Genomic DNA, 27,841 nt, shown 5'->3' with positions numbered 1-27,841 from the left:
GGTTCTCGCTCGTGTATATACACACATGCACACACACACACACAAACAAACGCACGCACGCATACACACGTATGCACACATATTTCTCCTTTGGTCTCTTTGTTCTTTTTGTTTTGGTTTTTTTTTTTTTTTTCGTCCTCTTTTCTATATTTCGTGATCGCGCTATAATAATCTAGCAGTAAATAGCAGAAACCGAAACCCTTGATTGTGAACTCTGCTCAGGCTTTGAAATATAATTTTCATCGTCGGTCACGAAATATTTAAGCCATGGTTTGAGATGATATTTGCACTTCGATTAGACACACACACCTGTTTTACCTGTTATCTCACAAGGTTAAATCAGGTGTTCCACTGAGTCACAAACTGCAACCTGGCTGGTCGCAAGCGAACGGTCTTAACAGAGAGAGAGGTGTCTTTCTTCTTTATATCTGCAGGTTTGATTGTTTATTTCTTTTCCTTTTAACTATCACCGCAGTGCACGTGTGATATGATTTTTTATGCTGACACATAAGTACACATGGAAAACTTTTATCATCATCATCAGCAGCAGCAGCAGCAGCATCAGCATCATCCCAAGTAGCTGTCACTTACATTGGTTCATTTCTATGTTACATTTTTGTTCTTATTCTGATGTCAACTGTTCAGTGTCTAATATCTAGACCTGTATATACTGTGCATACTTTCGTTAAATGTCCTCCAATCTCACGATAACTGCGAGTCATCGACGAGAGAGACATGATCTGATCATGAGAATTAAACCTGTCGGCCACTTAGCTACCCAGGCAGCTATACAGCACTTGCGCAATAAATTGGCCTGAATAAAATGTGACAAGATTACAGTCTGTGTGTATATATATATTCCTTGCCGTGGTTAAATATTTTGATATAGCCTTTGTTGCTGGCACGGAATAAACTTTAACAACCAACTTTATGGTTATATCTGCTATTATAGCAGTTTAGCAGTTAAACACAATTTTATACTGTTCTATCGTAAGGGAAGGTCTAGATTCAAAAAATCAAGCACATAAACTTATTGTAAAATTTACTTTCGTTTTCTGTCTCATACACACTCACGTGCACACCCGCAGGCCAAGTCTCCCATCACACATATTAACATAAAGGCAACAAGATCAACATATGTACGTAACCTCGTATACCTATGTTTGATCGCTTCTTTGTCTAGGTACAAATCGCCAAGAGCTCTGACACATTTTATTATCTCGTGCACTTTGGACTCTCTCTCATTCTGCATTTTCTCCTCCCATACCCCCCTCTCACTACTCTTACCTTCAGCAGCGAGACCTTTGCCTCATTGTGTCATGCAAGCAGTGTTACGACTGTGTGTAGTCAGCTCATGGGCTGGTGACAACTAACAGCCATCCACACCATTCCACTGCTTTAGCCAAACTTACTTCATACACAAAGGTTGTAAAACTTTGTTGAAATTTCTGGAGGTGGGAGGTTTTATGGTGAAGAGCACCGGAATCGTCAGATAAACGATTGTATCACCGGACGATCGGTGGTTCAAGTAATTGGGCAAGTAGGTATGTTAACTGTTTCAAAAGAAAATTGTGTTTGTTGTTGTTAGAGTTGTTTGCTAGATTTGTTTTACTATAATAATTTTTATACATCGTGCTCAATATCTTACATCTCTAACACTTTATACTCTGAGCAGACTGCGTGATCAGTTCCTTCCAACAGTTTACAAACCAGTAAAACTGTTCTTTCTACCACTATTCGAATTGTGTCCAATTAACGGTTAACATACCTGTCAGAGTTATTTTAACAGTATACACAGTGCTCAGACTGTGTCTTGTAACAGGTTACATGCTTGTCACACTGTCAATTTAAAAGTTTACACACTGATAATACCACTAGCAGTTTACATACTAGTCACACATACCCATCTACCAACCTGGTTTTGTCCAGCTAACAGTTTAGAACACGGTCATACTGTGACTTTCTAACGGTCTGCAAGTCTGCTGAGTGATTCTTTTTGCTCTGTCATGTTGAACCACTTCATGTTCAAACTGTGTCGTCGATGCTTTTTGTAGCTAACAGTTCACTCACCGCTTTCTCTCCCAGTATGATTGGAGTGAGAGTTCAGGGTCTACTCCTTCCTGCTTCCCTTTTCATGCTGTTGCATACAAAACTATTTGATGCATCTGAGGGCAGATTTCTGTGTTATAGTTTTGCACACGATGTTTCAGAAAACGGGACTGGCATCATTTCGGTACCCAACGCAGGTTTTGAGAAATTACTTCTCCAAAAATAAATAAATCTCTACCTAACGAGGTTCGAATGCTTCACGTTTGGTTTTCTTTCTTTCTTTTTGCGGGCGAAATAGGTTTACAGCTGCACCCAGATATTCCACTCTTCAAAAATATTTATGATGCCAGGTCATGCTGCCCTTTCACAGCACTTTGACCCCATTGTGTCTGTTAATATTCACCTCGTGACACCAAGCTGCAAGCTGCGGGCTCAGTATGTCGGACTAATGTAACAGGCTGTTGTTGTCCTCATGCCGAGCATCATTCTTCATAAATCGCTGCTTTCTCCGCCATTCTCCGCTGAAGAGGAGGGAAATTTCTGTTTCCTGTTCACGGCTTTGTCTTGGCAACGGATAGTTCTCTCTCTCTCTGCCAGGTCTCGCCCTTTGGCAGACAGAACAGATCGGATGAAAGCACGTTTCCTGCCCGGTGACCGGCCTGGGACCCGAGATCCGCCTTAGTTCGCCGCTCGCGGGTCAGTGAGTCCTCAACACCCGACAGGCCAGTGGAGAGAAGGTTGGCTGTCGAGAAACATCATGAAATATGTAACTGTAGGCATCTGCTGCCAAATATTGAATACTGCGGGCAGTGGCGGTCTGCGAGTCTGATCTGAGTCTGCAGGCGGTGCATCTGCAACCAGGTCAGTGCGCGCTCTCTCTCTCATCTCTCTCTCACACAGCACAGAAGATCGGTTTCTCTCATTTTTTCACTCTCCCTCTCCCGGCTATTTTTATCTACCTCTCAGTTCAAGCAGGCCAGCATTTGTATGCCTTTCAGTTTTCTGTTCGGTTCTTTTATTCGGAATTGGGGTAGGGGTGGGTAGGTGTGCAATGTCATTTCAGATAACAGCTCTGATTGAATGAAATTTCGAGAAACGGACGAGTTCATTATGAGAGATAAAAATGCGAGAGTTGAGCAATTTCCGACTTCCGTCCTTTCGAGGAATGAGCGTGGTGTTTATGTACCAACAAGTGCAGTGAAAACTGCTGTAGTATACAGCAGTAGTGTCATTAGCTCTCTCGCTGATTCTCCTAATAGTCGTTGGGAAAACCTGATTCATCTTTTACCGAGTCATTTCAAGCCCTGTATAGTAAATATGTTGCCATGTAACTATTAGTTAAATATTTTCGCTTTCCTTGATTGTTGATTCCCTTCTTGGTAGACATCCATCTTTTCTTAAAAACGAAAAAAATAATCCCACAAAATGTAATATTGGTTTTTAACGTTAATTGTTTGGCTTAACTTTGTATATTATTTAACTGATTTTGAGAGATTCTCTATTAATCATCATCATCATCATCATCATCATCATCATCATCATCATCATCATCTCTCAGAGCTCTCAAGAATAAGAAGACTGTTCTCTCTGTTTACAGCCACTGTTACTGTCACTAGCTGCTGACAACTCGACAGGATGTTGGAGTCGTTGTGCGAGTTCTTTGTTGTACTGGGTAAAGTCATCTACGCCTGGCTCGAAGCTGTCTTCCTCTTCTTCGTCCCCACCAGTTTCATCGCCAAGGACATCTCTGGTCAGACCGTCCTCGTCACAGGAGCAGGTGACGTCATCTTCCACTAACGATGTTTGTTTGTTTGTTTGTTTGTTTGTTTGTTTGTTTGTTTGTTTGTTTGTTTGTTTGTTTGATTCAATCACCCTATAGCAGACCTGGGCAAACGCCGGCCCGCGGGCCGGATCCGGCCCGCCTCCTGTCTCTGACCGGCCCGCCCGCTGGCCCACCCTCCAGTATATATCAGCGGCGGCGTTAGGGGGTGGCAAATGGGGCGGCCGCCCCAGGCCCCGCTCTCGAAGGGGCCCCGCGCTTTAGCCCAGAGGTCATCTTTATGACTTATTGCTAGCTGTGTTAAACAAGTTGTGACAAAAAAATTGACGTTCAGAAAACACTTCTAAGTTCTAATTAAGCAAATTATTGAACCCATGTCTTCACGTTAAACCCGACAATAACAACAAGCAGTTTATTAAGTTGTCGTCACAATATTATTTCGCTTTAAGAAAAAACCGCTTCTGTCACAAACAGTTACGAACAATTAAAACGCTAAATTCGTGTGTTATTTCGCGAAATACATCCAGTCTATCTAACTGTATATAAATCAGTGCTTCCGGCATCACATCAATAGGGATGTTGATACACGTACTCCATTACCCAGGCCCCGCGCGGATGGTCGGCCCCAGGCCCCGCGTGTTCCTAACGGTTCCTAACGCCGCCTCTGGTATATATACTATATATAAAGTATTGGGTACAACTGAGTTAATTATATTAGTCCGGCCCTCTAAAACCATCCCAACTTCTCATGCGGCCCCTTGAGAAAATTAATTGCCCACCCCTGCCCTATAGCTTTGACATGGGGTCTATGTTTACAAGGCGCCAGCATTGATGATGTGTTGACAGTGTACTAGACTTCTAGAATTTCATGAATGGTCACAGTTAAGGGGGAAGACAAAGAAACACTCAAGTCATTCTAATTGATATCATATTACTGTCATGTGTTAGCTGTTCACTGAACAGTATACAATGTCTACCGAATCTGTTTTCCTGCATCACTTGTAAACAATTGTAATTAGCCGTTCAAGAATTGTCCTTAACGTTCCAAGTGACTCATATTAGCTTTATTTTTCTAATATTAATAAATGTAAACTCTGCATTCTGTCTTGGTGCTTTGTGTTTTGACTTTTTAGAGACAGTGTGTGGTAAAACTATTTCAGTGAGTCTTTTTTTTTTTTTCCTTCATAAAGAAAGTATCAATGTCATTGGCGATGTTAGTGTACGTGTCAGTGTGTCACTAGAAGTGACAATCCCACTAAGGACAATGATTTTGACATAGCTGAGGATCTTGTTCTCCAGGAAGCGGTATAGGTCGACTCCTGGCCTTGGAGTTCGCGTCTCACAGTTGCCGTTTGGCATTATGGGATGTAAACAGCTCGGGCAATGAGGAGACCGCCGCCATGGTCAAGAAGTTGGGGACCGTCGCCCGCACCTACACCGTCGACGTCTCCGACAAGGACAACGTGTACGCCGCCGCCAAGAAGGTAGTCTGCTGACTAAAACTTCTTCATCCTTGATTCTTACTGACTTTTAGTTTTAGGACAGGCAACAGTCATACTTATCTCAGTCGACCTTTTAATGGCGATAACTGTTTAGACCGATTTAACCGTATATTCTAATCAACAGTTAAGTAATAAACTTACTTTTGATATATCAAAAAGACCTTTTCTTCCTTCTTGATTTGACATACAAATAAATGATTTCATTGCACAAGCAGGAAATAACAACTACTACATAGAACCCTCGAAACCGGTTTTTTCAAAACAATTATAGATGTATGGGAGATATATATATATAGTCCATAATCACGCTCACGAAGGCGCGCAAGACAAGTAAAAGACATGGACAGAATACAAAGGACGGAAGGACAAACTACTGTACATATAGGTAATGACAAACACAGAAGACACAAAAATAAATCAGGGAACAAACTACTCGAACTTGAAGTTTCAGTAAAGCCCAATTCAAGGGGGAAGTGAACAACAGCAGCCATTAACATTTACTTAAACTGGAGTGTGGAAACTGAAAATAAAATTAATTTTCGATAGTAAAGTTATACATCATACAATATACAAAGACATACAGCAACAAACAACAAGCATCAATATCTTACATTCGAGCATCAACAGCAACTGAGAGACTTGTACTGAACACCTGTCTCCAAGCCATTGATTATATGTACACGTAGCCACAAAAACTACCTGAACAAACAGTAAGGATGGAGAGTGTCGTAAATCTGCAGAGGAAGACGAACAGGATGACTAATCAACTGACTATAATCACAACCTTTGACAACTGTGTGTATTGGTGTACGGAGTAATGCGCGTGGAACAGATGTGTTTTTATGCACGTTTAAATGATTCGGTGGTGGATAGGGTTTCTACAAAACTGGTTATCTAGATTTAAAGCCTAAAAAATATTAAAATTAGAAATGTGTTGTGCAGCTTGCTCCTGATCCACGTTGTAAATCCACGTGACTTCCACGTGCGCCCAACTGCACACGAAACTTTTTTCTGATGGCGTACTTGTGTCCAGGTGATGTCAGACCTCGGGTCTGTGGACATCTTGGTGAACAACGCGGGCATAGTGACTGGCCGGAAGTTCCTGGACTGTCCAGACTCCATGGTGCTAAAGACCATGCAAGTCAACAGCATGGCTCATTTCTGGGTGAGTTTCTTCAATGCCTTCCATTTAGTTGCAAGATCTTCTATTTCATCGTCATCTGCATTGCATCCACCTCCTCCACCACCATTACTTCTTGTATGTGCAGCTTGTACTCATGTCACTGCGTCTCTCATCCTTCCCCCCACTCTTGATCTCCACTCCTCAATCTTATCTCTTTCCACTCTCATCAACTATAATCTTGTACTCTTCTTCATCATCTTCTTGATGATATCACACACACACACACACATTTTCTCGGTGACGATACAGTTTGATGATTAATAACTCTCTTTATGGTATTTATAGCAGTAAAACTTGTCTCTAATAATTCCAAATCATACCAGAATAATTCATCGTGTGTGCCTGCCTGTGTTTTCTCCTCAGACAGTGAAAGCCTTTCTGCCCAGTATGATGATTCGAAATCACGGCCACATAGTCACCATAGCCAGCTCTGCCGGGTTGCTAGGGGTCACCGGACTATCGGATTACTGCGCCAGCAAGTTCGCTGCTGTGGGCTTTGACGAATCCCTGCGCAACGAACTCATGGCCCAAAACAAGGAGGGAATCCACACAACAGTTGTCTGTCCTTACCTGATCTCCACGGGCATGTTCGACGGCTGCTCTGTCAGGTAAATCCGTCGCTCGACATCTAATAATTTGTTTATTGAACTTAGCAGGGTGTGGACATATTTTCCTGCCAAAAGAAATGGTCGGTTCACAATGTGTAGTCAAAGCGGCTATTTGGTCCTTTGAACTTCTCTTGCTGCCAGACAACATTAACTGGCAACAGAAGTGGATAGCCTACTGGTTAGAGCTACGGGGTCCCACCTGAAAGGTGTACAGTGGCGGGTTCGATACCCGTGTTTGCCAGTTGATTTAGCTGCTGAATGGACACCTGACCTTTGAGGATTGGGTAAAACAGTGATAGAGAGAGAGGAAATTATAACTTCCCTAACCGTAAAGATCACGAGACTCTCTATTATATTTTTATTTCGACAAGCAACAGCTTAACAAGCCAAGCTAACAATAAAATTTCTATGACAGCTCGGGCACATTGTTAGTGCCATATAGGAGTACACACATGAGTTAGGGTTACAAGCTTTGCCAAGCATCTTTGCTTTTTATACTGGGCAGCCAAGCGAACATTTTGTTGCTGCTAGACCTGTCAGGCTACTTGCACACTCAAGCTGGTAGCTTTCCCATTCTCTGAATGCCTAGCCATGCAAATGGCGAGAAAAGTTGTGTAATTTGTCAACTATTCCTGCTGACAGATTCCCCTGGCTCATGAATGCCCTGGAGCCAGAGTATGTCGCACATCAAATCATGAAAGCCATTCTACGCAACCAGGAGTTTATCATCTTACCGCATGTGCTCTACTGCTTTTATGCATTGAAAGGGTTAGTATGCGTGCGTGCGTCCGCGCGTGTGTACACGTCAAATTATTCCTTGTTGCACTTAAAGCCCTCGTGTTTCGTGCTTTTCTTCTTTATTTTGACTAGAGATTGTTGAGATTTACTGACCTAGTCTTCTGCTTGAATTTTTTATTTAAGAGAAAATATTCGTTTGTCATAGTTTGCCACCGTTCGACCTGCCTGCCTGCCTTTCACTAATACTCTTAAATTTCTCTTTCTTTTTATCGCTGTGAAGTGATGATGACGATGACGATTATGATGATGTTGTGCAGCATTCTTCCAGTCAAGTGCGCTTGGCTTCTTCAAGACTATCTGGGAGCTTCAGCAATGATGGACACCTTCAAAGGGCGTGTGGCTAACTGACGGCATATTTTAACCCTCGACTTTTAAAGCCTTGATTAGCTGCCATTGAGAAACTGCCTTTCCTTTCACCTGCCTCACCCTGACTGTCGAACACCTGTGTGAAAACCGCGAATGTTCAGCCCAGAAGGACCGCCTTGTCATTTTGTCACCAGGGCAACTGTGATAGCAGAATACATTCTGTGTCTAGCGAAAAAACTTTACTTTTTATGCCAAGACTTTTTTCCGAGGAAGGTTGGGAAAGACTCGCTGCTTTAGCCAGTTCGGTGACGGTGTCAGTTCAAGGTTTTGACCTTCGGTGGTGTCTTGGAGATTTTGTCATGTCGGTGGAATGAGCCAGCATTCCCACAATTATCTCCTATTGTATGATTGCTTTGATTTTTCTCACTCACCACTTCTGAGTGAACACAGCACCCTATCATGATTTCCACACCGTAATTTTATTTAACCTGTAGTTGAGAGAAGTACCAAACGAGCCTTTCAACAGCTTCTGTACACATCTTTGGTTCTTGACACAAAGTACTGGTTACTGAAGCTGTTGATGCTAGACAAGTTTATTGTTTACAAAAAAATAAGAGTTAAGACTGAGCAACAAATCAAGACGTTTTTATAAATCATGAAGTCATTGTGGCGATAGTTTAACTACAACAGCTGTTTGTGTGCGAGAGAGAGAGATAGTTGTTCACATTGACTTTTCTGTGGTTGCTACAAATATGAAGCTGAAAGCGTCGATTATTATGTTTATGTGCATATACATGCATATGCATATGTTCTGTAATTCTCCTCATCCTAAGCATGCGCTGAGTGTTGCATCTTTGGTGCGTACATCTTCATGCAAAGAAAAAGCTGTATTAAATCAGCCCTGATGTTGATCTAAAAAACACACATCTTGAATATTACACAACTTGAGTATGAAAAATAAAAAACAATCATAACATTGGCTATGTGTCACGATATTTTAGATTTTCAAGTTTCCTATAAAATAAATTTATTTTATGCAATATCTGTCTGTTCCCCGACCACCGATATTTATCAATGTTTATTCAATGCATTGCAAAATTCATATAAAATCATCTCACTTAGTCAGCCCTTTATTTTAAGTCTAAGAAAGCACAACCATACCTGTTCACAAAATACATTTAGAAAAGCAAGGCTGAATGTATTTCTCTAGGGGCAGTATTTATGAAGTGAGGGTCAGTACAATGGGGTAACTCACATGACTTACTCTCACTTTATAACTATGAGCCCGGGGTGTACAACAGCTTCTCTCCTGCTGGTAGCATAACTTGCTAAAGCCATCTTATCGCTTAACTGGTTCTGGACGTACCAGTCATTGGGAAGGCACAATACGATGCAGCTCAAGCCTTCGTCTACACAAGTCATTTTCACAGGATATCCATTTGCTCACCGCTCATGTCAAACTTTGATTGAATAGCCCAGTGCAAAGGATACAAAATTTTATTGTAAAATCATAATAAAAATAACAAACAATTGTTTAGATTGCTCTAAGCTGCATCTGCGATCACATCTGGTTGTAATTGTGTAATCAAAGAGGATACCTCTTTGGTGTAATTATATTTGGTGACTGTAATCATACCATGTTTCAAATGCAAATTTGCATAATTATGATCAACCTTCTCCCACTAACAGCATCCCTGGGCAAAGTTTAAAGCATTTACCAAACAAAAAAAACAAACAAACACAAAAATAATTATACTCCTTTGAACATAATTCACTTTTTTTAAATGGGATGCATTATGAGATGAAAATAAAAAATATATAGAATTAGAAAATAAAGATTTGAAATAAAACTATGCAAAAAAGAAAAACATAAATATAAACTGCAGGCAACACCAACTGTGATCATTACCAGATCAAACAAAAAAGTCCTTCATATATCATCCCACCACACACAAAGTATATGTATACATGCACACTCATGTTTCTCTCTTGCCTTCTTCACCACACTATGAAAACCACCACTTTCTCACAAAGTGTGGGTAATATGGCTGTATAGGGATTGAGTATGATTACTCATTTTCTTGTTTCTTTGAACGTGTGTAGTGAAAGTACAGCCTAGAGGGATGATGATATTTTATTTTGTAAGGTAGGAAAAGCATGGTGAATATTTTATTCAATTTAGGAAACAGCTTATAAGTGCTATCATTGTCATTATATCATTCTAGTAAATTTAGTAAAAAGAAATATTTCATTCAAAGAAAAATGTTATTTTACTCCCAGAGGAGATAGAGTCCACTTCATGGAGAAACTGGGACGATGGGTAATGCTAATACAGTAAACAAACTGGACTTTACGTTTTGTACCATCATTATCACAGTGTCAGTCTCCTTTCTTCTGTCCCAAGCGACCCTGGAAACCGGTCATGGACTCATTGACTCCGAGAAAATCAGCCAAAATGGCTCCAACTTTCACTGGCATAAAGCTGCACACAATCATAAGGATACAAAAAAAATCAAGCCCAAAGAGAATTCAGATCATGTTACTAATAGCAAATGTGAAGCAAGCAAGATTTTGCTACTGGAGCTACCTACCCTCTCATGGCGTAAGTCAAGTACAAAGAACGGGGTATGATCAGGAAAGCCTGGTTACACAGTACAGCATCCACTATCCTGTCAACAGTTTCATTTGGGTCCAAGATAGGCATGAACCTGCACAAGAGATAAATGTTATAGATAACTGTAAATACTTCTCTTAGGAGTTTTCTTCAGGTCTGTAGATATTCTGTTCTGTGGTGCCAGCAAGATTTTGTTTATTCGGTTACTGTTGTTCTCCCATGCTTGTGTAATCTTTACTAGAGATCTGCCAAAACCACAAGCAAATAGATGAGAAACTATGAAACATAAATTCAATACCTAAACAGACGTGCAATTAGTTTCACACATGACTAATTAACTTAACGCAAAATCAAATCCTTGTGAACTAGTTCTTATCAAAACAATTCTAAACCACATCTGGTCTCATAATAGCTACTATTTTTGTAAGCCATACAAAAGTTCCTAAATGTACTGTACGTCAGCACAAATTGTTCATTTCTCTATTGCACTAAAAATGTTTTGTATCATAAATTTTGCTTAGTTTTCAAAAGTATGTTACATCTTCTCGCCATCTATGAAATCAATGTGTCATGCTCTTCCACCCATACCCATGTTTATACACAAGCAAACCTACTTTCACATGTGACACACACACACATGCAAATGTTTACATCCATGCACGCTGATTTAAGAGCAGGTATATCTTGCCAGAATCAGGATAAGTAGGTGGCAACTTACTTGCTACGGACTCCATCAAACATGCCTGTGTTGATAAAGTAAGGGCAGACAACTGTGGTATGAATGCCAGTCAAGCCCATCGCTGCAAGCTCAGCACGCATCGACTCCATAAAGCCCACTGCAGCAAACTTGCTAGCACAATAGTCTGCAAGACCAGCGACTCCAAACAGTCCTGCAGAGCTAGCTATGGAAACAATGTGGCCACTATTTCGCTTCATCATATCTGGTAAAAAGGCTTTGACGGTCTGCACAGGGAACAATAAACACACGAGGTGTTTTGTGCCCCTTTTTTCACACCCTTTCCTTCTCCCTGAAGTACATATTCTAACAAAAGCAAATTTACTAAATAGAGCAAGAAAACAAGTATATGTATGCACCAGGTACTCTTACTTCAGTGTAAGCACTCAATGTAGAGGGTCTCAGAATATACTTCTTTGAATATCCTCCCTTCTGTGCAATAATGCAAGGGAGACAACAAAGTATAATAGCATAAAAACAGCATAAAGCTTATCTTAAAAATCAAATTAATTAGATACCATGACAGAAAAAATGATTGTCATTTTATTCAAAGGAAACCTTATGGTATCAAAAAATAACTTAATTATATAATTTCAGTCATCATCTTACCCAGAAATGAGCATTGGCATTCACATCCATGGTTTTCTCAATCATGCTGTCAGAACAATCCAGAAATTTTTTTCCTGTTACAATACCCGCATTGTTGACCAATATGTCAACATGACCATGGGCAGCTTTCACCTTCTCTGCAGCCTGTTATAACAATTGTTAATATAGACCTTTTTACTTATTATGGTCACAGCATCAACAGAAAACAGCTAGAAGAAGGTCTGTAAGAATAAATAATTAAAACAAAAAAAAACAAACAAAATGATACGAAGATTTTACAAAAGCAAAACTCAACAGTCTATGAACTTTAAAACACAGGTAACAAGGGCACAAAAATAGGAAAACTAAAGAAATTGTTATGGCACATTCTATACCATATACCGTAAAGTTAAGATTGCTTGGTTAACACAAAGAACGAGGAAGATAATCTAACCTCTCTCTTTAGCATGTTACAATTCCAACAAGTAAAAAAATCTACAACAACAACAATTTTGGTCAGCAGGAACTCTTAAAAATGATTGTTTTATGTACTTTCTCCAGCTTGGTGTTCTGGGAACAACTTTTTCTTACTGATCTTTGAATAAAAATAACTACATAAACATATATCTACCATAAAGTGGCAACAACATATTATCCCAGAATAAAAATAGAGGTCAGACAAAGGAGATAAAGCTGATGTTCTTTGCAAAATCGACACAGCAATAACAATAGGACTTTAAAATTATGCTTACAGCATAGATCAGTTCACGTGATGAAAGATCTACTGCATAGGCCTTACAGGACACACCATACACACGAACTTCTTTCACCACTTCTTCCAGACCTGCCTCGTTAACATCCCAAAGAACCAGTTTGCAGTTGAGACGTGCGAACCTGTCTGCCATTAATCTACCAAGGCCGCTGGCTGTTGATTAAAGGAAAACTTTTTATAAACTTCTGTCCACAGTCTGTGTAAAAAAGCTAATCAGGCTATTCCATATGAGGAAGTATAAATGTTTTGATGTCAGGATGCACTTGCTAGAAAACGTGTATAAGGCATTGGCAGAGAACATTCTTACATCTAATATTATAGCTAGGTATGTAAATTTAACTGTAAGAATCTTAGCATTGCTATTAAAGTTGTCAAACTAGCTTGTAACATCATAAGTATTCAGCAACAGCAGCTTTGTGCCATTGATCAGCAGTTTGTTAAGAGAAAATCTTCAAGGATTTAAAAATCTTTTCAGATGCTTCCTACCCTCTGTGGGCAATAAATCTATGAATCAATCACTAAGAAGAATCTGTATAGCCTAAAGCAGTCAAGTCAAACATGCGCCCTTTGCAAGTTCACCTGTGGCCCTCACAAAGACGCTGTACATTTATGCAGCCCTCATGACAACACAATGTGACCCATGTGGCCCTCGGGGGACACTCAGTTTGACATGCCTGACTTAAAGCATTTTTTGCAGTCTGGCTGTGCAGCATTTTAAAATTTAAAAACTATATAATTTGGCACAATGTGCAAATTTTGAGTCAAGAAATGTTACCTAAAAATTACTGCGATAGTGTCTACCACCCCTCACCACTTGCATCTCCCTCTCACATGATATTACATTTATGTATTTTAATGCCAGGATGTGTCTACTGTCAAACAGTTGAGCCTTGTGGTACACCTATTAAAAATAATAATAAATGTTGGCTTGTATAGCGCCTTATCTTGCCATGTGGACAAGCTCAAGGCACTTCACAAAATCTTAATTATTCTGTTGTCAGGGCTATGAACTGATTTGCATTAATTCTTCTTCTAATGCATTTATTTCTATCATTAAATTTGTTCCAAAGGAAAATTTCCATTGTAACCTTTAAATGGTGAATAAAGGATAACGATTAAAGATGCAGTATAAAAGAGCTGATTATTGTACATTAGAATAAAAATTTAACATCTGAATCGTCACAATAATGAACTATTAAAAAAGTGAATAAAATATCCTGCAGTCTGGCATTAAGGTTAAACAGAAAAAAACTCTCTAGGTTACTTGTTTTAATGGACAACTATTTTTAATTCTGTTCCAAACAATTTTTCTTAGAAGCGCATTTTTATTAATATTAAACATTCTTGCTATTTTTATATATTTTTCTGCTAGCAATGCTACCATTATTTTTACTCTGCAGAGTATACCATTCAGAGGTTTAAGCTTTCAAATGCTGGACTAAACATAAAATATTAAATGCTCGAAATGATCAGGATGCTAGCTGTAATTCATTATGTGCATCAAGAAGAAAAAAAATTTGCGTCTTAAACAAGTCTTTTGATGTATGAATTATGTTTTTGAAGCAGAATTTCCCTAAAATAAGCTCTGATACATATATCAAAACTTTGGTAAACCAGTAATGTCTTCTTTCAGTAGGTTTTTTTTTTTTTAAAGCCTTATCTTGGAAGTCATGCAGTTTCATTCTACTTTTCTCCCGCTCAAGTCCTAAATACAGGACAAGCGACAAAAACCGTGCAAAATCTACTTGTGGATTATGTGATGCACAGCACGCAAATGAAATAAGCTTTTCATAAGCCAGAGTCTGTGCTTTAATACGATTCTTAAACTTCCTTTAACAGAGAATACGCCAAACACGCTGTGATATGAAATATTTTTCTGTCACACTTACCTCCTCCGGTAATTAAGACTACCTTTCCTGTCACATTTTTGTAGAGAAATTGTTTCCGAAGGAAACGTGGACATATGCTCAGCAGAATGGCCTGAACCCAAGCAAAGATAATCTGAAACAGCCCTATGAAGGCAAAGCGCAGTCCGTTGACGACGTCCGTCATTATCGTTGTACCTGCCGTCTGCTTCACCTTTGCTCTCGTAAGGGAGACCACTCCCGAGTCTCGCTCTGCCGATAACTCCACCGGTCAGCGGCTAAACAGGTGACAATGACAATGACAATGACAATGACAATTCTTTATTAACGAGGGGTAAAATAAGCAACTGAGCGCTTTTTTCCACTTAGCCCTCGCCCTTTTCAGGGAAAAAATTAACTATAGAAATGAATTAATTAAGCATTAAATATAAAAAGATAATAAGCATAAAAATTAACTATAGAAATGAATTAATTAAGCATTAAATATAAAAAGATAATAAGCATAACAACTATTTTTCAGTCTTTGCCCAGACAAGTTCTCATTAGCTACCGTTTCGATAGTTAGTTTAGTGTAGCGTTTTATATTTTTATATTATTCCTCTTGTTAAATGTAGTTTCTAAGATTCTACAAATTTAGACAGGGGAGGTAAGAAAATGTAAAGCGTAGAGTACAACTCAAAGCTTGGCCATCCTATAAGTGTGGGAACTCATTGGGTATCGACAGCAGGTTCATCTACATGAGAGTGTGTGAGCCACAGCTAGAAAAACTAATTTAGAAAACTTTTTCAACAGACAATTCGATGTTGAGCTTGTCCGATCTATGTTGAATGAAGTCTGTCGGCAAGCGCGGTATAGGAAACCTTCAGACTTATGAAATAAATAATTTGTTTCCGCTGTGTGAATATGTAAATTGTATAAGTAAATAAAGCAGTAGTAATAAAATGGATTTATGTGGGGCGCAATTCCCCATTCTCTGCAGTCTCTCCCCTTCCGCCTTCTCTCTCTCTCAATGCGGCCCGGTGGCGCAACGGCTACAGCCTTTACTAATTGTCATGATAAGAGCTGCGATACACTAATATAGTGATGGATTGGCTGCCCTGGGTTCAGATCTCGTCTCGGGCATACTTTTTCCCTGCATGTGGTACCTGGTTACAAGGTCGGATGCTTTGCCATGATATAGCTTTAGTTACTGACTCGGTGTAAAAAAAAAGCTCTCTCTCTCGTGTGTATGTGTGTCTCCTCTCACTCACTCTCCCTCAAAGTACAAATAAATCGACAGGGGTTTTTTTTTCAGAAGGGATATAATTGTAATAAAGACTCTAAAAACAAGCTTTCGCCAGTTTTCTCCTCTATGACAGTGCAAACCACTAAAACAGAAGAAGTGGTTAGTGTTTGAAGAATAAAGTCAAATAGACACATGGTGTATGTCAAGACCACCATTATAGCGCATGAAGGCGTGTTTCAAACCTGCCATCATCGTCGTAATTCAAACCTATTAAAAGATCCGAAGTCGCCAGAAACAATATCATAAAGAGCAATGTCATCCGACCCAATGTCTTCAACATTTTGCATCTCCGGTTCCCCAACAGGTGCCGCGATCGGTTCTTCCGCAGGTTCTGGTCAACTGGTTAATAATAATCATATGATTGATCGTAGGAGTCTTCATATGATGAATCGTAGGAGTCTTCATATGATGAATCGTAGGAGTCTTCATATGATTGATCGTAGGAGTCTTCATATGATTGATCGTAGGAGTCTTCATATGATGGATCGTAGGAGTCTTCATATGATGGATCGTAGGAGTCTTCATATGATGAATCATAGGAGTCTTCATATGATTGATCGTCCGAGTCTTCATATGATGGATCGTAGGAGTCTTCATATGATTGATCGTAGGAGTCTTCATATGATGGATCGAAGGAGTCTTCATATGATTGATCGTAGGAGTCTTCATATGAAGGATCGTAGGAGTCTTCATATGATGGATCGAAGGAGTCTTCATATGATTGATCGTAGGAGTCTTCATATGATGGATCGTAGGAGTCTTCATATTCATAGTCTTCCGATTCACTCTCAGGTTCGGGCTCAGCCAGGTCTTCTGCGGGATCTGAATAGTCCTCTTCGTCTACAGCTGCTGGATCTTCTGTTTCTTCTGCGGGATCTGAATCGTCCTCTTCGTCTACAGCTGCTGGATCTTCTGTTTCTTCTGCGGGATCAGAATCATCCTCTTCATCGGAGCCTGGCTCGTCTGGTTTCTCTTCAGGTGCTTCGTTGTCCAGAGTCTCGTCAAGTGATTGTTTATCCGGGTCTTCTGCATCTGTTCCATCAGATTCTGACTTGGATGACTCAGGGTCCTGGTCATTTTTACCTCTTCCGCCCGCACTAAATGGCAATTGTTTCAGAAGACCAGTAAGACCTTTGAGTATGTCACTGCCGCCCAGTGCACTGGTCTTCCCTGCTTTGTCTGCAACACTAAAATAACACAAACAAGATGTCAGTCAGCAAGCCAGTCCATGCATGCGCTCATTCACACACTTGTATGCACTCACTCACACTTACCAATTAGTTTGCTCATCACTTACTCACCCTCTCATCACTCATCACGCTGTGTGGTGCTTTATAGTCATAGAAACACTCATAAAACTGTATACTTCATAACTACAACATACTGTGATTGACAAATGTTTCTAAAATTTTAGATTATTTGTTGTTACCAAACTAAGCAATACTTTATTGAAGAAAGGAAAAAAATAAAAACTTTACCTTTAACCTTTAGAAAAGAATAGAAGCGCAATGAAGTTATTTCCCTTTCTAGCATCCAGAGACCGGACGCACTAAGTACGACTGTACGACGGGCCACAGCTCATCAACAGCCATATATTTTCTTTTTATTACATTATATTTATGCTTTCCATGTCAGTAACTTTTAAGCAGTCAAAACTAAAAATTCATTTTTACATCTTTGCTTGACTAACTTTCTACTCACAGGCTCCAGGCTCCAGTATGTGTATTAATGTGACTGGTGACTGATTGGTAGCACTATGTCAACAACACTAACAACGAAATGAAAAAAGCTGACTACTTAAGTTTCATTCTTTACCTTTTCACTTATCTACAGAATAGTTGCGAGACAACTTAACACTAATCTTTCTCAGCACGATGCCAAGGATGTATGAAATCAAGTGGTGTTTCGTGTATTTTAAGCCGCGATTTTCAAGCTAGAAAGAGTATATTTCAGCGCGCACGCACTCACTTACGCACTCACGCATTGCATACACACTCGACATGGACTGTCATATCTCTCTTACGTTTTGACAATAGGTTGAGCCTGTTTTGCGCTTAGTGGTTTGGCTTTATTCAAGCTTTTGACCATGCTGAGAAGCTTGTTGATCGTATCATCCTTTGCTTTATTTGCTGCCATTGAAGCGTTCAATGTTTCTATCTGTTTCTTTAGTCCCTTGATGACTGCATCAATGTCACCTGACAAAGTCCCGTTGCTTCCACCTGTGCCAGCTGTACGAACAGAACAATAGATACATCGAGTCATCGTTTTTTTTTATTTGGTTTCACCTTGTTTATTTCTTTTGCAAGATTTTGTTCTTCGAGTAGCTGTTATACGAACACCTCAGGACATGTTACGTGCATTTGAGCTGTGTGAAATAAAAATGTTATGGCTTTCCTTCTAATTATGTTTTTAATCCTGTTACAATTTTAAAATCGTTTTAATTATGTTACGTGATCATCCTTCAACATGCAAAGGAATCAACATGAAAATTTGCGATTTAATTTCTAAAACAAAGGAGCAAAGAAGTAGAAAGCTGTCACAGTAGTATGGTGTAGTAAATGCTGTTTACCTTTGTGTGTCGCATTCACAGGCAGTTCCCGTTTTCCGAAAGGTTTTCCAGTGCACACGGCACACATGCCGGCCACAAGGCCGAAAAGCAGCAACACATTCATGTTTCTCATCTCGGACTACAGCTACAACCCCTTCAAGAGCAATAGCAACAGAAGAGAGTCCAGTTCACTTGACGGCGACCCTGTTTTTATACCTTTTCGCTCGATTTCTTTTTTACCCGAACATGGTAAAGATGACCAAGGTCTGTAGCAATATATTATGAATGTGTTTGATTAAAAAACAGTTAGAAAAATATTTTAACGATGCGACAAAGTTGAGCTGATTGTCACGTGCTTTTATGAAACAACCAGCTAAGGTGTTGGTTGGTTGGTTTGTTTATTCTGCGTCTCTGTGAATGTACAGTTTGCTTTTGTAACCAAGCTGCCTCAGTCGTCTTTCATATCTAATACCTACGTTCTTAATGCCTTAATCACCCACGTTCTTAATCCCTTAATCTAGGATAATTCTCTGCGTTGCCTCACATCCGATGGCTGATATTTAGTTCATCCTATTTCCATTCATTTAACGACATGATAAATATTCCCTGTTATTTAGCAGGATACTTTGTCAATTTATTTATTGTTATTAGCTGAATGCCTTGCACGAATGTTTTTAATGTATGTTTATATTTAAACGTTTTATATTTACTGTCGACGTCACCACACACACATTCTCTAACCCCGTCTCTCTTTTTCCTGCTCGCTCGCTTTGTAGCATAACTACCATGCTCAGCAAATCTTTCAGCCGTGCTTAAGTCACGTGACAGGCATTGCGTTATTGAGAAGAGTGTGTTGAGTCATGGTGTTGATACAGTAATGATATAGACCCTAAGGCAGTGAACTGGAAAGCACACTAATTCCAGTGTTGGAGAAGTTTTACTACTGATTCGTCACAACAAGACTATTATCATCCCGTTGATTCAGATGAAAAATATTGTTTACAGTAATTGTCTGACAGTAAGTTGTTTCATGATTTTAGGTGCTTACATCCTGTAAATAATGCTGACATTAATTTAAGACATGGGACTGCGTAGTGTTGTATATAGGATTTTTCTCATCACTTCTTGTGTTCTAGAAAGCTATAACATAATCACACTTAGTGTCTTTCTTAATTCTAATGTTCGATTAATAAATGAGTCTTTAAGGGACACCTTGTTTGAACTCACGGCCGCCGAGAGCCAGCACAGGCCCAGGGTAAACCACCTCTCCAGGACCCTTGTAATCGTAATTTATTTTTCCAGTTTAATTATAATAATATGTTTACATCTAGATCGTAAAGATCTCAGAGGAGGAGAGACAGGATATTTCTGTTATACAGTATATAGCCTACACTTACGGCTCTCGGCCCCGCATAGCTAAAGGCTGCCTCTGACAAATATACAGAAAACTATTAAAATCAACGGAAGAAAAGCAAAAAGTTTGCCTACAACACCCGGTGTTCCCAGGCGGTCACCCATCCAAGTACTAACCGGGCCCGACGTTGCTTGACTTCGGTGATCGGACGAGAACCGGTGTGTTCAACGTGGTATGGCCGTAGGCGAGGACAGCAGCATTACAAAGCTTTATTAAACAGCCGCACACTCGAGACAACCCCCACCCCCTTCTCAGCTAATATACACAGAAAGTTACATGCACCAATTCCACGATCAACAACACAACAACGGATTCTTTAAGAAAGAAGAAAAAACATATCAAAATAAAATAAATCATGACGTATAGCTTGCTGTTCCGACTCTAGCAATTAAATAATTAGTAAATACAGCGGACTAGTTAACAAGTAACAATGTTTTTCGGCCACAACACCGTCCGCTGTGTCGCTACTTTCTCTTTCTCTTTTATATTTAATATATGTTGGCGTGGCGGCCTTGTTCAGGTGCAGAGTTTTGCACATGCCTAGGGACGCCCCTGCTTCGATCTCTATCAAACTGCCCTATTCATAAAGGCTGTGACTAATTTGTCCTAGAGGCCTGATACCCGAGTTTTAATTACCACTTCTACCCTCCCAAAGCTGTGCATGCTCACATCTGTTGATATATTTTGTCATACTTTAATGCATCTCTAGAAACAAACATATGGTGGTTATTAGGGAGTTGTTGCATCACCTGTTACTTTGTCCTAGCGGCCTAATACCCAAAACACTTTCGTAGCTGAGCTGCTGTAAAGTCACAAACACCACATTTACAATATTTGGTATCAGAAGGAAACGGATGATCATTGCACGTAAGCGAAGAATTATTCAAACGTTTAATTGTTTTTGTTAAGATGTTATAACTTACTGAGGTGAGCACAATAATTTTCCTCCAAAATTAAATTCTCACTTTGACGAGACTGTTAATAAATGTTTCTCTTGTTAAGCAATTTTCACACTAGGAGGAGCATTTTTTTAATTCCATGATGAAGTGCATGTTTTAGAGTGCACCGTCAGCAGAACAAGTACATGATATGGTGGAATTTTTTCGGAGAGACTTTTTTTTTTATTAATGAATCCATTTTAAGGTCCACGTGATGAAGAGCTGGTCAAACGATCAGTCAGTGGGCTATTTTAATCAACCATTTTGCGTTTTTTTGTTTTCAAAGAAATGGCGAGTACAAGTTTTTTAATCATTGGGTAAAACTGTGTATTTCACCCATTCATTAAAAATATGGACCCCACAAATCCTTTAATTACTAGCCTTTTAAGACAGAGAACATTGTGACATTGATACCGGCTACAACTATTTTTCAGTCTTTGCCCAGACAAGTTCTCATTAGCTACCGTTTCGATAGTTAGTTTAGTGTAGCGTTTTATATTTTTATATTATTCCTCTTGTTAACGTAATAAGTTTCTACAAAATTAGACAGAGGAGGGATGAAAATGTACAGCGTAGTGTACAACTCAAAGCTTGGCCATCCTATAAGTGTGGGAACTTCTTGGGTATCGACAGCAGGTTCATCTACATGAGAGTGTGTGAGCCACAGCTAGAAAAACTAATTTAGAAAGCTTTTTCAACAGACAGTTCGAGGTTGAGCTTGTCCGATCTATGTTGAATGAAGTCTGTCGGCAAGCGCGGTATAGGAAACCTTCAGACTTACGAAGTAAATAATTTGTTTCCGCTGTGTGAATATATGTAAATTGTATAAGTGAATAAAGCAGTAGTAATAAAATGGATTTATGTGGGGCGCATTTCCCCATTCTCTGCAGTCTCTCCCCTTCTGCCTTCTCTCTCTCTCAAGGCGGCCCGGTGTTGCAAGGGCTAGAGCCTTTACTAATATAGTGATGTATTGGCTGCCCTGGGTTCAGATCTCGTCTCGGGCATACTTTTTCCCTGCATGTGGTACCTGGTTACAAGGCCGGATGCTTTGCCATGATATAGCTTTAGTTGCTGACTCGGTGTAAAAAAAAGCTTTCTCTCTCTCTCTCTCTCGTGTGTAATTGTGTCTCCTCTCACTCACTTTCTCTCAAAGTATAAATAAATCGACTGGTTTTTTAATTCAGAAGTGATATAATTGGAATAAAGACTCTAAAAACAAGCGTTCGCCAGTTTTCTCCTCTATGACAGTGCAAACCACTACAACAGAAGAAGTGGTTAGTGTTTGAAGAATAAAGGCAAATAGACAAATGGTGTATGTCAAGACCACCATTATAGCGCATGAAGGCTTATCTCAAACCTGCCATCATCGTCGCAATGCAAACCTATTAAAAGATCCGAAGTCGCCAGAAACAATATCATAAAGAGCAATGTCATCCGACCCAATGTCTTCAACATTTTGCATCTCCGGTTCCCCAACAGGTGCCGCGATCGGTTCTTCCGCAGGTTCTGGGTCAACTGGTTAATAATAATCACCACCAAATGACTCGAAGGAGTCATATGATGGCTCGAAGGAGTCATATGACGGCTCGAAGGAGTCATATGATGGCTCGAAGGAGTCATATGATGGCTCGAAGGAGTCATATGATGGCTCGAAGGATTCATCAACTGATGGATCGAAGGATTGGTCAATAGGATCTGTCTCGACCTGGTCTTCAACTGATGGATCGAAGGATTGGTCAATAGGATCTGTCTCGACCTGTTCTTCAACTGATGGATCGAAGGATTGGTCAATAGGATCTGTCTCGACCTGTTCTTCAACTGATGGATCGTAGGATTCTTCAATAGGATCTGTCTCGACCTGTTCGTCTACATATGCTGTTTCTGCTGGTTCTTCTACGACCGATTCACTCTCAGGTTCGGGCTCAGCCGGTTCTTCTGCGGGAGGTGAATCGTCCTCTTCGTCTACAGGTGCTTGTTCTGCTGTTTCTTCTGCGGGAGCTGAATCGTCCTGTTCATCGGAGGCTGGCTCGTCTGGTTTCTCTGCAGGTGCGTCGTTGTCCAGAGTCTCGTCAGGTGATTGTTCATCCGGGTCTTGTTCATCCGGGTCTTCCGGGTCTTGTTCATCCGTGTCTTCCGGGTCTTGTTCATCCGGGTCTTCCGGGTCTTCCGGGTCTTCCGTGTCTTCTTCATCTGTTTCATCAGATTCTGACGTGGATGACTCAGGATCCTGGTCATTGTCACCTTTTCCGCTCGCACTAAATGGTATTTTTTTCAGAAGATCAGTAAGACCTTTGAGTATGTCACTGCCGCTCAATGCACTGGTCTTCCCTGCTTTAGCTGCAACTCTAAAATAACACAAACAAGATGTCAGTCAGCAAGCCAGTCCATGCATGCGCTCATTCACACACTTGTATGCACTCACTCACACTCTTACCAATTTCTTCGCTCATCACTTACCCGCTCATCACTCATCACGCTGTGTGGTGCTTTATAGTCATAGAAGCACTCATAAAACTGTATACTTCATAACTACAACATATTGTGAGTGACAAATGTATATAGAATTTTAGATTATTTATTGTTACCAAACTAAGCAATACTTTATTGAATAAAGGAAAAAAAATAAAAGCTTTACCTTTAACCTTTGGAAATGTATAGAAGCGCAATAAAATTATTTCCCTTTCTAGCATCCAGAGACCGGTGGCACTAGATGGATGCTAACCATAGTCGACTTGCCATCAGCTAAAGTATTTTGTAAGCTACACATTATCAGCCAGCTAAGTACGACTGTACGTCTGGCCACAGCTCATTAACAGTCATATATTTTCTTTTTATTACATTATACTTATGCTTTCCGTGTCAGTAACTTTTAAGCAGTCAAAACTAAAAATTCATTTTTACATCTTTGCTTGACTAACTCAACTCACAGGCTTCAGGCTCCAGGCTCCAGTATGTGTATTAATGTGAAGTGTTCAAAATATTCGATTATAATTGTGTGTTGATCATAAAGCATCAGCACTTTACTACTTTACTATAAATGCCTTGAGCGATTGATTGATTATGAAAATATTTCAATACTTGAATATACGATGTTTTGTAGCACTATGTCAACAACACTAACAACGAAATGAAAAAAGCTGACTACTTAAGTTTCATTCTTTACCTTTGCCCTTATCTACAGAATAGTTGCGAGACAACTCAATTCTAATCTTTCTCAGCACGATGCCAAGGATGTATGAAATCAAGTGGTGTTTATGTATTTTAAGCCGAGATTTTCCAGCTAGAACGAATATATTTCAGCGCGCACGCACTCACTTACGCACTCACGCATTGCATACACACTCGCCACGGACTGTGTGTGAACGAATGCATTGTACTTCTCTTACTTTTTGACAATAGGTTGAGCCTGTTTGGCGCTGAGTGGTTTGGCTTTCTTCAAGCTGTTGACCATGCTGGTAAGCTTCTTGATCGTATCATCCTTTGCTTTATCTGCTGCCATTGTAGCGTTCAATGTTTCTACCTGTTTCTGTAGTCCCTGGATGACTGCATCAATGTCACCTGACAAAGTCCCGTTGCTTCCACCTGTACCAGCTGTACGAACAGAACAATAGATACATCGAGTCATCGTTTCTTTTATTTGATTTCACCTTGGTTATTTCTTTCGCAAGATTTTGTTATTCGAGTAGCTGTTATACGAACACCTCAGGACATATGACGTGCATTTGAGCTGTGTGGAATAAAAATGTTATGGCTTTCCTTCTAATTATGTTTTTAATCCTGTTACAATTTTAAAATCGTTCTAATTATGTTACGTGATCATCCTTCAACGATGTAAAGGAGTCAACATGAAAATTTGCGATTCAATTTCTAAAACAAAGGAGCAAAGAAGTAGAAAGCTGTCACAGTAGTATGGTGTAGTAAATGCTGTTTACCTTGGTCTGTCGCATTCACAGGCAGTTCCCTTTTTCCGAAAGGTTTTCCAGTGCACACGGCACACATGCCGGCCACAAGGCCGACAAGCACCAACACATTCATGTTTCTCATCTCAGACTACAGCTACAACCCCTTCAAGAGCAATAGCAACAGAAGCGAGTCCAGTTCACTAGATGACGACCCTGTTTTTATACCTTTTCGCTCGCTTTTTTTTTTTTTTTTTTTTGGTTTCATGGTAAAGCTGACCAAGGTCTGTAGCAATATATTATGAATGTGTTTGATTAGAAAACAGTTAGAAAAATATTTTAACGATGCGACAAAGATGAACTGATTGTCACGTGCTTTTATGAAACAACCAGCTAAGGTGTTGGTTGATTGGTTTGTTTATTCTGCGTCTCTGTGAATGTACAGTTTGCTTTTGTAACCAAGCTGTCTTGATCGTCTTTCATATCTAATACTTACGTTCTTAATCCCTTAATCACCCACGTTCTTAATCCCTTAATCTAGGATAATTCTCTGCAGTGTCGGTGTTGCCTCACATCCGATGGCTGATATTTAGATATTTATCATATTTCCATTCATTTAATGACAGGATAAATGTTCCCTGTTATTTAGCAGGACAGCTTTTCAATTTATTTATTTTTGTTAACTGGCTTTGTGAAACTGGAGTATTTGTTCTATCGCGTTTTGGAAAACATTAATATATCTTGTTTTCTTTGGGGTTTTTTTAAGGTTTATGCATTGCACGAATGTTTTTAATTTATGGTTTTATTTACACGTTTTATAGTTTCTGTCGACGTTACCACACACGCACATTCTCTTTCCCAGTCTCTCTTTGTTTTTTGTTGTTTTTTTTTTTTTTTTTTTGTTTTTTTGCTAGCTCGCTTTGTAGCATAACTGCCATGCTCAGCAAATCTTTCAGCCATGACAGGTATTGCGCTATTGAGAAGAGTGTTTTGAGTCATGGTGTTGATACAGTAATGATATATACCATAAGGCAGTGAAGTGGAAAGCACACTAATTCCAGTCTTGGCGAATTTTTACTACTGATTCCTCACAACAAGACTATTATCATCCCGTTGATTCAAATGAAAAATATTGTTTACAGTAAGTTGTTTTATGATGTTAGGTGCATACATCCTGTAAATCATGCTGACATTAATTTAAGACATGGGACTGCGTAGTGTTGTATATAGTATTTGATTATCACTTCTTGTGTTCTAGAAAGCTATAACATAATCACACTTAGTGTCTTTCTTAATTCTAATGTTCTATTAATAAATGAGTCTTTAAGGGACATCTTGTTTGAACTCACGGCCGCCGAGAGCCAGCACGGGCCCAGGGTAAACGACCTCTCCAGGACACTTGTAATCGTAATTTATTTTTCCAGTTTAATTATAAAAATATGTTTACATCTAGATCGTAAAGAGCTCGGATGAGGCGATACAAGATATTTTTTGTGATACGGTATATAGCCTACACTTACGGCACAGCTAAAGGCTGCCTCTGACAAATATACAGAAAACTATTAAATCAACGGAAGAAAAGCAAAAGGTTTGCCTACAGCACCCGGTGTTCCCAGGCGGTCACCCATCCAAGTACTAACCGGGCCCGACGTTGCTTGACTTCGGTGATCGGACGAGAACCGGTGTGTTCAACGTGGTATGGCCGTAGGCGAGGAAAGTACTAGTAGAAAACTTTATAAAACAACCACACACTCACTGACAGAAACTATACCGAAGGCTCTATGTATGCCTACAGAACTTCACGTGCACCAACTACACGAGATAGCCCCGAGACCCAAGATACTGATCAGGGTTAGGAGAGCGGCTTTGACCAACGCAAACAACTACACCAAACACCTGCTCCACTCCGACCAACACGATCACGTGCGTTCATTGGAGACAGCAACCCGCGACACCAGTACGTTGTTTAACGTTCATAGTCTCAACTATGCATAGAACTCGGGATATACTTCTTTTGGAAAGTGACTGCATTAGAGACCGTGGCTATTTTATATAGATGTATATATGATGTTCACATGATGTACATAATGCGGAGATAATGTAGAATTTGTTTTCAGTCATCAGCTAAAAAAAAAAAAAAAAAAAAGCCTGAACCAGCTTTCAGTTCTCTAGCTGCCATTAATGTGGCTGGTTGTGTTTTTGAAAGAGTATACCAGGTGAAAGCAATCAATTATAAAACAACATAAAATGAATTTACTCCCCGTTGAGAATGTTAGGAACAGGGGGTTGTTGCCCCTGTCTGTTGTTAGTCAGGGATTATTGCCCTTACCAGTATATATGCGTGTTTTTGCTGCGTCGTGGTTTCGCGTCAGAACCCGACGTCATTTTATGACGTAATTTTAGATTGTAGTGAGAGTGGAAAATTATTTGGAAGAAAGCAGACGGCGGGGAAAAGGGTCGATGAGCTGACAGAGTGTATGGATTGTCCGTTTTGTGAACTTGTGTGTTGTTCCATAACGACGGAGAAGATTTTTGGGGAGAGACGATGGGCGGAAAACTGAGGAGCGAGCTGACTGTACGTGTGGATACAGAGACGGCTGGGAGAAGGGACGAGAAGCGGGCAGAATGTATGGATTGTCCGTTTTGGGAACTTGTGTGTTGTTCCAGAATAATTATTTGTGGTAGCCACCTAGATGTCGGCCAAGAAAGCATCTACCCCTTATAAGAACAGAAAATTGTGAGAGTTTTCAAGAAGAGAAGAATTGTCAAACTAATCAATGTACGACTCTGTTAAGATGGAGAACATAAGAATCCTACAACTGTGGATTTTAAGAAAGGGCATGTCGTAAAGGGAAAAGACATCGTTGTTTAATGTGTAGTCAGAAAAGGAGAGTGACTACGATCATTAAAATTGGGATGCAGTATAGTGTATGTGAAATTTTTTACCAGAAAGTTT

The 27,841-nt window shown here is 39.8% G+C and overlaps 3 protein-coding genes and 2 non-coding genes across 11 annotated transcripts; 1 reads left to right on the top strand and 4 right to left on the bottom strand.

Annotated features, from left to right (window-relative positions):
• The first annotated feature begins 290 nt into the window (after window positions 1-290).
• LOC112562174 (epidermal retinol dehydrogenase 2-like) lies at window positions 291-9,203 on the top strand. 7 transcript variants are annotated; one of them, XM_025235246.1, is made up of 7 exons: window positions 291-434; window positions 3,647-3,826; window positions 5,129-5,313; window positions 6,365-6,496; window positions 6,878-7,122; window positions 7,765-7,890; window positions 8,178-9,203. In XM_025235246.1, the coding sequence occupies exons 2-7, from the start codon at window positions 3,685-3,687 to the stop codon at window positions 8,266-8,268; spliced, it is 921 nt and encodes a 306-aa protein (XP_025091031.1). In that variant the 5' UTR covers window positions 291-434; window positions 3,647-3,684; the 3' UTR covers window positions 8,269-9,203. The 7 variants fall into 7 exon arrangements, with proteins under 7 accessions (XP_025091031.1, XP_025091033.1, XP_025091032.1 ...); XM_025235248.1 differs by lacking the exon at window positions 291-434 and adding an exon at window positions 1,337-1,540; XM_025235247.1 differs by lacking the exon at window positions 291-434 and adding an exon at window positions 1,337-1,544.
• A 502-nt stretch (window positions 9,204-9,705) lies between these two features.
• On the bottom strand, window positions 9,706-15,036 carry LOC112562173 (epidermal retinol dehydrogenase 2-like). The gene is made up of 6 exons (XM_025235243.1): window positions 14,826-15,036; window positions 12,917-13,089; window positions 12,186-12,329; window positions 11,559-11,803; window positions 10,818-10,934; window positions 9,706-10,708 (listed from the first exon to the last, which is right to left on the bottom strand). Exons 1-6 carry the CDS (start codon window positions 14,986-14,988, stop codon window positions 10,606-10,608), a joined length of 945 nt encoding a protein of 314 aa, XP_025091028.1. The 5' UTR covers window positions 14,989-15,036; the 3' UTR covers window positions 9,706-10,605.
• A 1,393-nt stretch (window positions 15,037-16,429) lies between these two features.
• Window positions 16,430-25,084, bottom strand: LOC112561540 (acidic repeat-containing protein-like). The gene is made up of 4 exons (XM_025234096.1): window positions 24,919-25,084; window positions 24,373-24,577; window positions 22,932-23,331; window positions 16,430-17,017 (listed from the first exon to the last, which is right to left on the bottom strand). The coding sequence occupies exons 1-4, from the start codon at window positions 25,028-25,030 to the stop codon at window positions 16,430-16,432; spliced, it is 1,305 nt and encodes a 434-aa protein (XP_025089881.1). The 5' UTR covers window positions 25,031-25,084.
• Window positions 20,116-20,234, bottom strand: LOC112563403. The gene has a single exon (XR_003099037.1). It is a non-coding gene; the product is annotated as a 5S ribosomal RNA (ribosomal RNA).
• Window positions 25,085-26,476: 1,392 nt separating the features above from the next.
• On the bottom strand, window positions 26,477-26,595 carry LOC112563390. The gene has a single exon (XR_003099024.1). It is a non-coding gene; the product is annotated as a 5S ribosomal RNA (ribosomal RNA).
• Window positions 26,596-27,841: the final 1,246 nt, after the last annotated feature.

Source organism: Pomacea canaliculata, linkage group LG4 (assembly GCF_003073045.1).
Source record: "Pomacea canaliculata isolate SZHN2017 linkage group LG4, ASM307304v1, whole genome shotgun sequence".
Lineage (NCBI taxonomy): Eukaryota > Metazoa > Mollusca > Gastropoda > Architaenioglossa > Ampullariidae > Pomacea > Pomacea canaliculata.
Note: the sequence above shows the minus strand (reverse complement) of the source record. Positions and strands in the feature narration are given on the sequence as shown.

Excerpts from the sequence above, each read along its gene's own strand:
- LOC112561540 (XM_025234096.1), bottom strand. The coding sequence starts at position 25,030 with ATGAGAAACATGAATGTGTTGGTGCTTGTCGGCCTTGTGGCCGGCATG. Across the intron at positions 24,578-24,918 it reads TGTGAATGCGACAGACCAAG|CTGGTACAGGTGGAAGCAAC; the intron begins GTAAACAGCATT and ends CTGTTCGTACAG. Across the intron at positions 23,332-24,372 it reads GCTCAACCTATTGTCAAAAA|AGTTGCAGCTAAAGCAGGGA; the intron begins GTAAGAGAAGTA and ends GTGTTATTTTAG.
- LOC112562173 (XM_025235243.1), bottom strand. The coding sequence starts at position 14,988 with ATGACGGACGTCGTCAACGGACTGCGCTTTGCCTTCATAGGGCTGTTT. Across the intron at positions 11,804-12,185 it reads ATGCCAATGCTCATTTCTGG|ACCGTCAAAGCCTTTTTACC; the intron begins GTAAGATGATGA and ends TTCCCTGTGCAG. Across the intron at positions 10,935-11,558 it reads TTTGATGGAGTCCGTAGCAA|GTTCATGCCTATCTTGGACC; the intron begins GTAAGTTGCCAC and ends TCTCTTGTGCAG.
- LOC112562174 (XM_025235246.1), top strand. The coding sequence starts at position 3,685 with ATGTTGGAGTCGTTGTGCGAGTTCTTTGTTGTACTGGGTAAAGTCATC. Across the intron at positions 5,314-6,364 it reads TGTACGCCGCCGCCAAGAAG|GTGATGTCAGACCTCGGGTC; the intron begins GTAGTCTGCTGA and ends ACTTGTGTCCAG. Across the intron at positions 7,891-8,177 it reads TGCTTTTATGCATTGAAAGG|CATTCTTCCAGTCAAGTGCG; the intron begins GTTAGTATGCGT and ends GATGTTGTGCAG.